At 37.9% G+C, this 13,951-nt stretch overlaps 1 protein-coding gene across 18 annotated transcripts in view; it reads left to right on the top strand.

The window, feature by feature from the left end:
- Positions 1-13,951, top strand: part of NRXN1 (neurexin 1) — a 1,117,469-nt gene that overhangs the window by 560,710 nt on the left and 542,808 nt on the right. For all 18 annotated transcript variants that reach the window (XM_059942818.1, XM_059942803.1, XM_059942804.1 and 15 more), the window contains one exon: positions 11,161-11,334. In XM_059942818.1, coding sequence (XP_059798801.1) covers positions 11,161-11,334 — 174 coding nt within the window. The remainder of the gene's footprint in view (positions 1-11,160; positions 11,335-13,951) is intronic.

Genomic DNA, 13,951 nt, shown 5'->3' on the forward strand with positions numbered 1-13,951 from the left:
TCTCTTATGTTGGCACTTCAGTCAGAACCTCAATTTTGATGCTGTATTTTACAAGTATGATCTCTGAATCTTTACAACAATTAGATGAGTGAGACATTAGTGCTTCCATATTACAGATGAGAAAATGGAGGCTTAGAAAGACTAAGTGAGTTGCCCAGAGATAGAATTTGAACCCAGGTCCATAGAAATATTTAAATACTACTATATATATTTCCCAACGTATTAGAAGGGATTCCTTCTGGATATCTAGAGTGAAAGATAGTACTTATATTAATCTTAGGGAAAAATGTCATGTAATAAAAGAAATTATTTCCTCCTTTGTATAAAACATAGTTCTTCAAAATTCTACATTACTACCTGTGTAATGCTGAAAATGTCACTTCTGGTAATTACAAAATAGCTGGGTATTTCTCCTTTCACTTTCCACTTGCTCTTCCCATGCATATGCCTTGTATGGAACCTATATATTGGTTCTGTTTCCTTAGCTCCTAAAGTCTTCGTCAAACACAACAGCCAACAATTTTAATTGCTGTGTGTCCTTAATATGTATTCTATAGAACATTTGCATTTATAGATGCTTAAAGCAGGCCCAGGCAAATATAGTACTTGGTTGGATGATTGGAGATTGGCCTATCAATCCGTCATCAGCTTGTTCCAGTAGGTTATTTGCTAGTCTGTTCAACTGTTAACGGCCTCCATTTTCCTAGCCTTTAGGGAAAGTTCCCCACACCTTCTCGACCCACTTTTTGATTATTGCTGTTAACTATTTGCATTTCTCCTTAAGAATAATTTAAGTATTGTAAGAACAAAGTATTTGGAGACACGCCCTAGGGAATTTTATATACTATTCCAGTGGGATTTGATGACCTGATTGAAACTCTTCCATCCTTTAAGCACAGAAGCAATTCGTTCTTTGAAAAAAATACAGAAAAGTTCAGGTACTTAAGAAAAAAATAAGAGTTTTATTTGACTCTCTGAAGCTCATCATATTTTAGAAGCTTTTTGGCAATGCCTGTAAAGCTTTTTTGTGCGCTTTGTATCACTTTGTCCTTTCAAGCTCTCCAGAAAACCCTGGTGGCTTTGCCCTCTTTTCTTCTGTATATCTAAGTGGAGAGCAGGTGACATTTTTGACCTGCATTAAACAGGCCATTATGATGGAGAAGAGGTGTTCTTTTATACTTACTCTGTACACCACTAGATCTTCCCCACCCAAGATAAATGTACATTTATTTTGAAATAGGAAAAGAAAATTTCTTTGAAATAAGAAAAGTTATTTTGAAAAAGAAAGCCAAGTTGTTATACTGAGCTCCTCAAAATTTCAGGGAAGATAACAGGTTTGAATAGGTCCTCTTACAGGTCCCCTAGTTATAAGTCTCTATTAACTTACAGAACAGTCATTTCTAAACGCCTCTACCCATTCTATTCCTGTCACTGAGAAGGTTTTTAGTAAAACTAGGAGGCAGTGTAGTACAGTGGGAAAAGAGGTCACCTGGGACTTGGAGGCTGGGGTGCCAGTGTTATTCTCCTGGGACTGGTTGCATTACCTTGGGCAGGTCACTTACCTTTCCAGAAGGGTAATTTGCTCACCTGTCAGGTAGGGATAATAACAACTTCCTGCCTATTGTGAAGAGTTGGTATGAGAATCAAATGGAATGAGAGACGGCAAAGCACCATTCAAACTGAGGTGCTGTGCACGTGCCAGGTGGAAGAGTATTTGTGAGATGGGGAAGCTCTGCCGACCGTATGCAGTCCCAGAGAACAACACCCAGAGAGTGGAAAACGAAACGTGAAATGGTGACAGAGTAGATGCTGCTAAAGTATGTCTACAGTATCTAAACTGGCTGTCACTTGGGTGGGGAAAATGGAAAAGTAATGAAAATGTTTGAACCCTGTTTTTACCAAAAGGTAGATTTACCAAGCCTGAGACAAAGTTAGCTTGGCATGAACTGATATGCCCAAACTTGCACCCCATCTGCCACAGTGTCACTGACCTAGCATGGTTAAAAAGAAGATGGATTACCACACACCCCTCCATAGCAATTTCACTTTATTATTTGCCACCAGCTTTGCCTTACAGTCTGTTGGCCAAACACACAACATCTGTCTTCATGCTAAGTTTTACAATCACACTTTTCAAAAATTCTCCTTCTTTGGGCAATTTTATTTCAAAAATATCAGCTAGAAACAGAAATTTCAGAATGTTGAAAGCATTTGCTGTCCTGTCCATAACTATAATGTCAATATTAACTCTTAAAGCTTTACTACAGGGAAACATTAAGGTCTGGACTCCAGTTTTCTTGGTGCCTGCCCACCTGTTCACACACAGGTATTAGGCTGGGTTACAGATGAATGCAGGTGTCTTACTTATCTCTCTGTGGGAGGCAACTGAAAAGTGGCTTCCATATCTAAAAATCAAATTTGGAAGTCATAAGAGTTCTACCCACTCATTGGAATTTAGATACCTAACGTTTATGACTATAGAAGCAAATTGGCTTTATTTTCATGAGATTACTCAGTGAGCATGCAGGTGCGTCCCGCATCATCCTGGGAATCTGTGTTATTTGGCTTGGACTCTGTGAACATTTATTACCATTACTTTTCTCCACTGGCCAAGTTACTCCAAAACATTCCTGTATTTTGTAGCAGTGGAGCTGTACAAATTGGCCACTCACCACCTGGATTATACAGTGTGTAAACCAGTGCAGATTAAGTGAAAATTATCATAGATTCAGGAGACCTGGGCTTGGAATCGGACCCTGCCATTTTTCTGGTGTTGTAGCACTGAACCATAGTGTCTCTGTCTGGGACACGTGTCCATGATAACCTTTATTCTTTCTCTAGCTCATCGGGTGAAAACCAAATGACAATACCTATGTGCAAGTGCTCAGTAAAGTTTAGGGCACTACACCAATGCCAGTTATTGTTATAATGATAAAGTCAGAGCTGTCTTTTCTAGTTTTGACCATGGCAAAGCTTGCACTGATCATGAAGGACTGAAAGCAGTGAGGAGACTCTCTCTCACTCGGTCCGGGCTCTGTATATTTAAATTCAGTTGTCTCAGTGATTTTTGTGAAAGTCAATGCCTTTGTAGTGAAAACAATATACAAACTGTTGGATATGGGAGCCTGCTGTGGAATCAGGGATACCTGTGGCTGCAAGGACCTGAGAGAAGCAGGAGACCAGAGGGAATCTAATCCCAGGAATCCTGGAGTGGCAGTCCACAGGCTAGATGGAGAGAGACATCTGCAAAGCCACAGGAAGTGCACATAGGGATTAACAGATGTACCAGGGCAAAGCATCAGGGGTCCACGCAGTTAGCTTGGCTCTGTTCTATGGCCACAAACAATAAATGCCCACTTCTCTGTAATGATAACAGTGTAACAAAGTAGAAGCATCTGGAGAAATAGTGTAAAGTGTCCATAGTGGGGAATGTGCCTAGGGAGGCCCCATGAGTTAGGTCATATTTGTATATGGGGCAACACAGAGAATGACAGAACGGCCAGAGATAGAATGAGGCAGAGGTACAGGATAGGCTGAAATTTAATCTCCCACAAAGATTTTGGCATTTATTTTAACTGCTGAAGAGACTCATGAATAGGTTCTCATCACCACACATTGATACCCTAAACTATTTCTGTACCTCTATCTTTGTCTGCCTCTCTCTGCAAATGAATTCAACACATGTTGGTTAAAATTGTTCCTGAATTACACTTTCAGAATGGAAAAAAATGTCACTGCATTGAACCCTGTTAATGAGCTGGGTGGCTTCAAGAAAGGGGTCAGTAGAAGAAAAATTCCCCACAATTAACTTCATTATTTCTCAGGTGGAGGGAACCAGAGAACCTTCACTATGTCCTTATTGTTCAAATGATTATTTATTGAATGAAAACTGCTAATTCATCCATTCATTCAATGAGTCAACAAATAATTAGTGAGTGCTAAGTAAAAGTGAGACTAAAAAGGTGCTTCACTTATGACGCTTTCTTCAAGGAATTTATAAAATAATGGGAAAGTAAGATATCCACACAGAGAACTGGGAAGGAAATGGTAATTGTCAGAAAAGAGGTTCAAAATGTTATGGGGATTCAAAGATCATACTTGTCTATGACTGAGAAAACACATTAACAAGGTGGAATTTGTGTTGAGACCCTGAAATTGCATCAGGCTTTGAAATGGAACATTGGAAGGGGAAAGACACTCATGATGGAAGTAATGTACTGCGAAGAGTGATGGAACCGCATGAATGTGCAGTATTGGAGAAATGGTGAAAAATACAGTTTGACTAAAGATTAAAATATAGGTAGAGGATTGATGTTAGCCTAATTCTCTCCCTGGCAAAAATTGTTAGGGAGACATTGTTCAAAGTTTAGAAAAAGTTACTGAGGGAGGATATCTCAAAATCTTGACCATGCTGAGCCTCACACTTTATTTAGAAACCAGCGGGGTGTATGAAATAAATCAGAACGCACTATGGGAATGATGGATATGGTATTAATTAGGAGGATGGATAGAGGCAGGGACACCAGGTCATGGGTTACTGCATAAAAGGTGTACGTGGGGAAAAGAAGATAAGAACTGGAAAAGGAAAGGAAAATGGAGGCACAGACGTCAGAGGTATTGGCCAAGTTGAGTCATCCACAGCAAAGTTCTTAGCAATAATTTGAATGTAAGGTATAAGAAATAGAATGGAGTTAAAAAATGATTTTGAAATTAATTTCAGTTTGGGTTACAGGGAGACTAGAAATGTGATTGCTATAAAACAGGGAGGTCTAGAAGTAATTTCCCAGTGCGGGGAGGGGGGAAGGATGATGGTTTGTTTTTAGGCTGAACTTAGAAAACCAGGATAGGCCTAAAGATAAGGATTTACAGGTATTTCCTAGAAGTAAAAACAGGTTATTCTAGGATTAAACCCTTTATGCACCAAGGAAGACTAAGGTGTAGAGAATTTAAACAATATCTAATAAATCAAACTGATGACCACTGGATTTCTAAAATTAACCTGATTTTTCATAGAGATCTATGAAGGACACAGATCTGGTGTTTCAGAGCAAAACATCCACTTGAATTGCCAACTTTGGCTTCAATAATGACTATTTGGTGTGCCCTGAACTTAGCCATGTTTTTGGATAGTGTTTGTTGTTCAATCCAAACTGTTCATTGTTATGAAAGTATTCATTTATCTACTCTTAGGTTCAAATGTGTTAGAGAAATATTAACGATTTCCCATGCTTTAGCTTCTAGTAATTTAACATCATTTATTTAAGCAATCACAGGAAATAGTAACGTTGGCTTTCAACCCAGAAAAGACATCAAGTAAATAAGTTTGTGTTTGTTCTCCAGGGACTAGAGATGATTTTTTTTTTTTTCTTCTATCTAACAGGGCACACCTGTTATAATAAGAGGTTTACATTCAATTTGTCTCCCAAAGAAAGCCTGCATTAACTTATATGGTCAAGATCTAACCTGCCGATGTTCATTTGTGAATGTGTGACAAAAGATTAAAATTAAAGATAAAGATACAAATCGAGGCGGGGGGCAGAGTTTGATTGTTCTCTGATGTAAGGAAGGGCATCTTTCCCGCAGAATAACTCTGAGAAACTAGCCCAGCCTGATTGTACTTTTTCTACTAGCCAGTCACAACAAGAACTGAGAGGAAAGTTAGTGTAGTCTCCCAATTTGCTGTCCAAAGTCAAATCCTCTCAGCAAAGCCTCCAGAATTGTACCTTCTCCAGTCTGGCCAGTAGGAAAGTAAGACAGTGTGTATTGCTCCAGCTTTTTTTTTTCAAATGCCACTTATTTGAATTGTGGGAGCCTCAATTGTGGGAGCCTCAAGATTGTGGGAGCCTCCTTAAGTTTCACTAGAGTTTTAGCTCTCCAAATCTACAAAGCAGTTGTCCTTTTTAGGTATGCTCTTTTTAATTAAAATGAAACTGAGATGTTTAAGAGGCACTAAAAAATACATATGAATTAAACAGGAAAGCTGAGTCAAAGAACTAATTATACCTTGACGCTGGCATTCTGCTGCTGTAGAGTTCAGGGTCCTTGCTCTAACTGCCTTACGCTCCCTGATTTAAGAGAAGAGAAAACCTCCTACACCACTTCATTTCTCTGCTTTTGGTTGATGGCTCCCAAGCCAGGCCTTCCAGCCCCAGCGTCCCTAAGCCCCGCGTTCATATCATCCCTGTAGGACACCCCTACGCAAATTACACGTTTAGTGTTAAATGCAGTTTCATCTCTTCTCTCCAAATTATTGCTGTTTCAAATCCCCTCATCTCCTAGCCTGCATGGCTTATATTTTTGGACTTCTCATTGCCTTTAAAAAATAAAAATAAAAACAGTAGTCACAAATTCTATCATGTTACTCAAGGCTCTCCTTTGACTTTTTTTATCCAACATTATTTACCATGGCCCCTTTGAAAATTCTTCTTTTCCAGACCATTCTGGCCTTTTGTGCTCTTTTTTGAATGCTGTATTAATTTTGTCTTCTTGGTATATTTGTGCTGTTCCCCATGTTTGGCACCTTCATTTATGTCATTACAAAGTAATGTATCCTCTACTTTCTTTTGGTCTAAACTCGTTCATGATACTCCAGCTTACAACTGATGTCCATAAAATCCTTTTATTTCTCTGATTTTATAAGGTGCATTTAGCCTGAACCTTACAACCTGTCCCTTGGGCTTCACAGAATTCTTGTGTCTCAGTCTGTTTATATCAAAATAGAAGATATTTATCAAGCGATTGTCCCATTTATGTTACCAGGTTCAATGCTGCTGGGATTCAAACTGAGTATGTCAAAGAAACCTCTCGAGCTGCTTATTGTATAATGCAGGGCACACTTCAAGCACACAAATGCGTCTAAACTAAGTCAAAGAAAATAAGACTTGTACATTTGACATCTTGTCACTCTAATTATACTAGAAACACAGGGACAACTTGTACTTCTCATTCTTCTGTATCTCTCAGTGCAGTCAACATAGAATGAGGCACACTGTTGATGGATACTCCTTACCACACACACCAACACTGCCACACCAGTAGCAATCACGTGCTGACCACACGCTGTGCCCAATTCTTACATACATTCTCTGTAATTCTCACAGCCTTACAGGGTAGGCATTATTAACCCATTTCACAGATGAAGAATCTGACTCTTGAAGTTACGTAACTTAATGTGCCTACACTGAGGCAATCAGTAAATGGCAATCAGAACCAGGTGTTTGTAGCCAGGTATAACTAAAAAGCTTGTGCGCTATTCCCTACTCATTACTGCCCAACTACTGGGGAATGGATACTTGTGATATCATCTCAGATCATTCCACAGATGACATTCTTGAGAGGTGGGCCGTTACACACACACACACACACACACACACACACACACACACACACTCCACACTAGTGACAAAGATAAGGGTTTCTTGATATTTTTTTTTAAAAGCCCACTCCCCAAATGTTTGAGATTATCTGGCTCTGTACCTGTTCTTTGCACCTTCTTCTGCCACAGCTCCATCATTTCCTTGTCAGTTGCATACCTGGCCTACTTAAATAATATGAATAAAAATCAACCACTCATAGCTTGAAGGAAGGGTAACAGCATGGCCTCAAGTCCATAGGAAACTGACTCTTACTGGTTGTCCATCCTGGCTCTCGTTCATACACTGGGTCATTAAAAAGCCTAGCTTCCTTGCCATGCACAGGATTTTGCCTGCAAGATCCCATTAGTGCTAATGGGTCATTTTCCTTCCATCACCCCAAGGATCAAAAGGAGAAAGTGCATCTTTGATGAAGCGCTAATGTTACACAGGGCTCAGGCCACTTAAAGGTTTCCTTTGTTCTCTTCCTATGGCAATCCTGTGGGAGACTTAAGACCACTCTCTGCTATATGAAGAGTTTATAAACACCGTATTAAGCGGTGGTGCTAAGTGCAACTTCAGTAATGAAAATGAGAATGAGTTCCCTGCTTGTAAAGCCAAACTCATCCACCTTGGTACGTCTGAGTCTTACATCCTGCATGGCTTGAATCAATATTTTCTGCTCTTTAACAACACAAGGGAAAGATTACTACTTCTCCTCAATAAGCTTTAAAAACTTATTTGGGCAAGTAAGTGTGCTGATAGGCAAAAAGGTAGGAAGTAGCAGGAAGTGGGGAAAGGAAGTAAGTGCATTTTAGGATTAGCTCTCTCCCCATGTGTTGCCTTACCATTCTTCTTTCTTTTCTGATCCTTATCTACTGTGACTTCAATCCATCAGTTGACTGACAATATTTATTGATTGCCCACTGTGCTTGTAGACCAGTACTAGGCACTGTGGGAGAATCTAAGACAAAGACACAATCTCTATCCTCCAGGAGGTTACAATCAGAAAGAGGAAGATTGGTTGTCAAATATATAGCATCCCATACATAACTTTGAGTACTAAGTTCTGCATCTGAAAAACCCGAAGCAGTGACAAGAATTATTCATTCAACTCCCACTGTTCTCTAATACTACATTCATTAGGCCCAGAGGAGAGCTGAAGTTTCCTAACAAATTTAGTTCAGCAAATTAATGTAGGGAGCACTTCCTTGCATTGATATTTGATATCTAATAGTATAAAGTTCAGCCCACAATCTCAGATGAGCAAGAAAGGTCCCTTTCTCTGTTTTTCTATAACTCACCTTGGTTTCTGTTTTGAGCTCTGATTCTTTGAGTTAGTGAAAATGTAATCTCAGGCAATTTCAGTTCCCTTATTTCCTTGGGATTATGTCTAGATGATTTGGGGGTGGGGGACTTCCATTGTACCAGTATCTGGGGAGGTAGAGAGATTGCACAGGAGTTGGTCTCAAATATTCTATATTAATTGCTTAGGTGCCCACTGAATTGCTACCCAGCATCTTCTTTCTTGTGTGCATGACCTCCTCAGGCCAGCCTTTTTCTGCTTGCTCCTGTTCCACTCTGGGAATTGTTCTGTTGCTGCCACACCACAATGGGATATGAAAAGCTCTGTCAGGCTAAGAAAGCTCCCAGCATGTCTGAATCTACTATGCATCTATTTCTTCTTAAGGATATCACTGCTGCCTCTGGGTTCTCTTGAGGAAATGCACACAGATCGGTATTACTTTCCTCAACCTACATGAGGTTTTGGCATCCACCAGGGCTCAGGCCTCAAGTCAGATCACTATGTCCTCTATTTGGCAATGACTATATTCACACTTCTTCTCCTCCAGCTTTGTCTCCTGCTTGCCCACATGAGGGGCAGGAAAGCTTTACTCTTCTCATGTAATTGCCTGTATATTCTGTCTATTTCACTCCTCTAAGAGTCATGAATTTTAAGGATCAAATACATAAAGATAATTTTATATCTTTGGTCTCTGAGGCAAATAAAACACAATCACTTGAAATTTAAGTGAGAGAAAAGACTAAGGAGAGAAAGGAAATATGGAAGGGAAAAATCAAATGTTTCAAAAATAGTATCCTATTTCAGATCAAAAACATGCTTTCCTTTAATATTAAGAATGATGGTTGATAGTCAATAGATGTTTCCTTTTATTTAAGAGGTGAGGGAAGTAAGCATATCCAGTACCTTCAGTACAAATTATGCAGAATCAGTGGCATCCTAGTGTAATACTTAGAGCTTTAGTTAGTAGGTCAGGGACCTAAGTTCTCAGTTTTTATGGCTAAATGACTTTAAGCAAGCTCAGTTTTCTCATCAGTACAATCAGGAGTGTTCTGTGTGTTGCTTGATTTTTACCCTACTTACCAGGTTAGCTTATTACTGTTTTATGGATGGTGGCAGAAGACACAAGCTTTCTGGGTCAGACACCAAGCACTTTATTACTCATGACTTAACAAACAGTGTGAGCATCAGCATGTGTATCAGTTCTCCTTCCTCCCAAGTCCCATGAAAACAATACAAAGGGGCCCAGAGAACATTAGGAATATAGGAGTTTTATGTTACAGTGGGAGAAGGTATCCGGTAGCATGAAAGTTAAATAAAATGGTTAACGTGAGAGTGAAAATCCAAATGACAATGCAAAGTCAGAGAAGTAAGTAGCTAAATAGAATATATTACCAGGACTTGTAAACAGGAGTAGTATATTATGGAAATTTGGGGTCACCCTCCTTATGTTCTGCATTGATTGTTTACTAGAGTCAGTTAATTACATCGCAGTGCTATACAGATATGGTGAATAATCTTTAATAGAAAAGAAACAGAATCAGACTTGGATTGCAATCTCTTTTTTTAAGTAGTAGTCCATAAAGTTGGGAAATCTTAAACCTAGAGACATGAAGATGACAAGCAGAGCAAAGTGTCCCACTAAAAACTGTAATAAAATTGGGAAAAATTAATTGACAACTTGTCAATAGATCCCAGAACAGCAAAAAGAATTCAAAGTGGTATGCCTTTACCTAAAAAATGAAATACTTGAAAAGGAATGGAATATTCAGGTATATGTAGTCTACTATGGGAGAGAGTTAGTGAATAAGTTAGGTGCAAGCAAGGATAATAGTTTCAAGCATACTAGAAAAGGCAATTTTAGACATTAGACATTTAGAATTTATTGAGCTTCTAGTTAACAGAAAGGCCTAGAATTCTCTAAGCAGAATGTAGATTTGATAATAATAATACCTGCTAACATCTACTACATATTTTCATTCTGATAGATTCTTTCCATTATTTTATCTCATTTAATCCTCACACAACCCTGTGAGATAGGCTTTCTTGTTCCCATTTTAGAAATGAGGTTACTAATGATCAGAGAAACTAAAAAAAAAAAATGCTCAAAGCCATAGAGTCGGTAAATAACTTGACTTGGATTTTATTGGGTTGGCCAAAAAGTTCTTTTGGGTTTTTCCATAACATCTTATGGAAAAACTTGAACAAACTTTTTGGCAAACCCAATAATTCAGGGACCACTTCATGGTCCATGTTCCTTCCATTTGGCCACACTGTATCTAACTCAAGTTCTCTGTGGAAATAGCTTCTAGAAATTTCTTCTAGTGCTGATGTATTATTCAAACACCTCTATTGTTTTGCACTTTTAAGAAAATATCTAGTTATAAATTTACTTTTTAAAATTAATTTAATGAAAAATAAACCTCTCTATTTTTTGTGTGTTCTACTGTTGTTTAAAGTCAATGTTAAGTTACTTTTGTGACCAAAATTTTTGTCTTCCCACAGGTGACTTGTATATAGGAGGAGTGGCCAAGGAAACATACAAATCCTTGCCGAAACTCGTCCATGCCAAGGAGGGCTTTCAAGGCTGCCTGGCATCAGTTGATCTAAATGGACGGCTTCCGGACCTCATCTCAGATGCTCTTTTCTGCAATGGACAGATTGAGAGAGGATGTGAAGGTACTAGATCTTTGTTATCGCACTCAAAATAATTCTAATTCCACCTATAAATGAGAACAGCGGAATTCTCTGGCAGGCAAAATTTTCATTTCTGACAATTGGCCAAACCCCCAGTTACGGCTTGAAAGTCCTTATTCATGTTTTTAACTTTTCATCCCATAAATCTTAAATTTTCTGGACTGTTTACAAACCTAGACTAATGCCTGATATAAAATGGGAGCTATGGATCTTGTTATTTTCTGCTTCTTTGCATTCTATAGTTCACCTAATTAGTATGCTAATCACTTCTGCACTGCTTTCTTTATAGCATTAAATAGATACTCCACTTGGACTAGAAAAGCATATTTACTCCAGCAAATGTTAATCAACTTGAGCCTGCTTTTTGAAATCTACATTCAATAGGATACAACAAGAGAATAACATTCAGATACCCATTCTCAAATCACGGTTTGGTTTGTTTCTACCTGGCAGCAAGAGTATCTCCCATATATTATCAGTTTGTTTTAGCAAAAATTGGTTTCTTCTATTACCCAAAGCTAATATTCCATACTTCAGAAATGTGCTGAAGTATCTTTCTGTTCTTTTGTGTTCTCTATCAGACTAAGATCTGTAGGAGTACTTTTTGATTGCTACTTTCATTTTAGATAATTTTCACTTCAACACCTCAGGTTATTTGAGCCAATTCTCCCTCCATAAATGCAATTTAATCACATTATCCTGAATTTTGTAGCTCTGAATGTGTTGCTGCTTCTCTTTTAATGTTGAATACAGTTTGGGCCATTTTGAAAATTTTAGATTCATAAGGAAATTTCATATGGGAGAAGTGAAGAAAGATGTGAATTCCTGTCTCCCAGGAGATTATGAATCATGTCTTCTCAGCCAAAATAATGCTATTAGATTTAGCAATTACCTAAGTACATATAAATTTTTTATTTGGAAATACATTTTTTTCTCTCTGCAACATATATTTCTCTGAAAGGTCAGGTGAAATTCAAATTGTGTTTTAATCACGCCAGAGGATAAGATTATTTAATGGAAATTTTGGTGAGTTCATTTTTAATGTTTTACTGTATTTATTTACTTTGTTTCAAATTTTGGTATAAATGCCCTTTTGTAAAAGGAAGGGAAACTATGTGTTTTCTCCTTTTACCAATTTAGCAAAGGAAACAAAATTGTTAAGTGAATAAATTCTCTCTAGTGGATGGAGACAAAAATGTGGGACATAACTTTGATTTTTGGAGGTGATCTAATAAGTGAGAATATATGGGTTTTTTTTTGTTTTTTTTTAAAGGCACTAGAAACTCTCCTGAAAACATTTTTCAAAAATAGGCCTTTCTACAAGTTGCTCGGTAAATTCTCACCTACAAGAAATGGTGGGAGCAGACAGACACATTCACAGCTAAACACTTACAAGATAGAAAACCAAACCCACACACATGACCTCCCACCACTGGCACATAATGTGAGTGGGTGAGTGGAAGGGAAAACTAATAAGAAATGTACTGAGAAAGTGTATTTACAGAAATAAAATTTGGTGTTATTTTCCATCATAATCTAATAAGCAATTTGGTTGAGGTGATTGTACATCTTCTTGGGTAATTTTAAACTATGGTTTGAACATCTGAAATCATTCAGTAGATTATGACATTGACTCCTTCCTTACCTTATCTAGTTTGCTTTAATATCTGAGCTTTAATAATTCTCACCCTCTTTTACTCCCTTTTCCTTTATTTTTAGAATGTTACCATGCTCCTGCCTTTCTGCCTTGACACTTCCCTGATTTTTTCATTCCAACATCAAGGTTAACAATTTTTAATTTATGATTATTTCTGTCCTCTGTGGTTCCTAGGAATAATCTCAGATGTACCCGTCAGAGGTGTAATTGATAAGATACACATATTTTTAGGATTGGTGGTAAACTTCTAGATACTCAATAAATTATTTTTCTAAAGATTGTTCTCATGGGATTTTGAGTTCAAATCACATTGGAATCACTTAACTTCCATATTAATAAAAATAGTATAAATTTGACATCACTAAGTGATATCTTGTCAAGATTTTCCACCATTTCTACCCAAGACCCACAAATCTCTAAAGTTCTTTCATGTAAAAAGTCATTGGCCTTCTCTCAATAATCACTTGCGGCCTTTCATTTCTAACTTATTTCAGTGAGTAATAGCTGATTTTATTTACACAACACATTAGCTAGCAGAGGTAACTTACCTTGTCCTTTTCCCTTTACATTAATGTTTCTCAACTTGAGCAAGTATTGGAATCACCTGGAGAATTGTTAAAACCCATGTTACTTGACACCACCCCCAAGGTTTCTGATTCAGTAGATCTAGGATGGGGCTCTAGAATTTACATTTCTAGCAAGTTCCTAAATGATGCTGATGCTTTTGGTCTGACACCAGACTTTGAAAATTACTACCTGGAAAGGCATTGACCTGCTTACTTAAGAGAAAATAGAGACTGGCAATCCACCAATAATCAGGCTCAGTTAAGCTCAATACTGAGTCAAGATAACTTCCATACATGAAGTCAGTGAAACAATTTTTAATTTAGGCACTTGCATAGACTCATAACATTCAACACTGGAATTGCATTATAAGCTACA

Source organism: Balaenoptera ricei, chromosome 13 (genome assembly GCF_028023285.1).
Source record: "Balaenoptera ricei isolate mBalRic1 chromosome 13, mBalRic1.hap2, whole genome shotgun sequence".
NCBI classification, from domain to species: domain Eukaryota; kingdom Metazoa; phylum Chordata; class Mammalia; order Artiodactyla; family Balaenopteridae; genus Balaenoptera; species Balaenoptera ricei.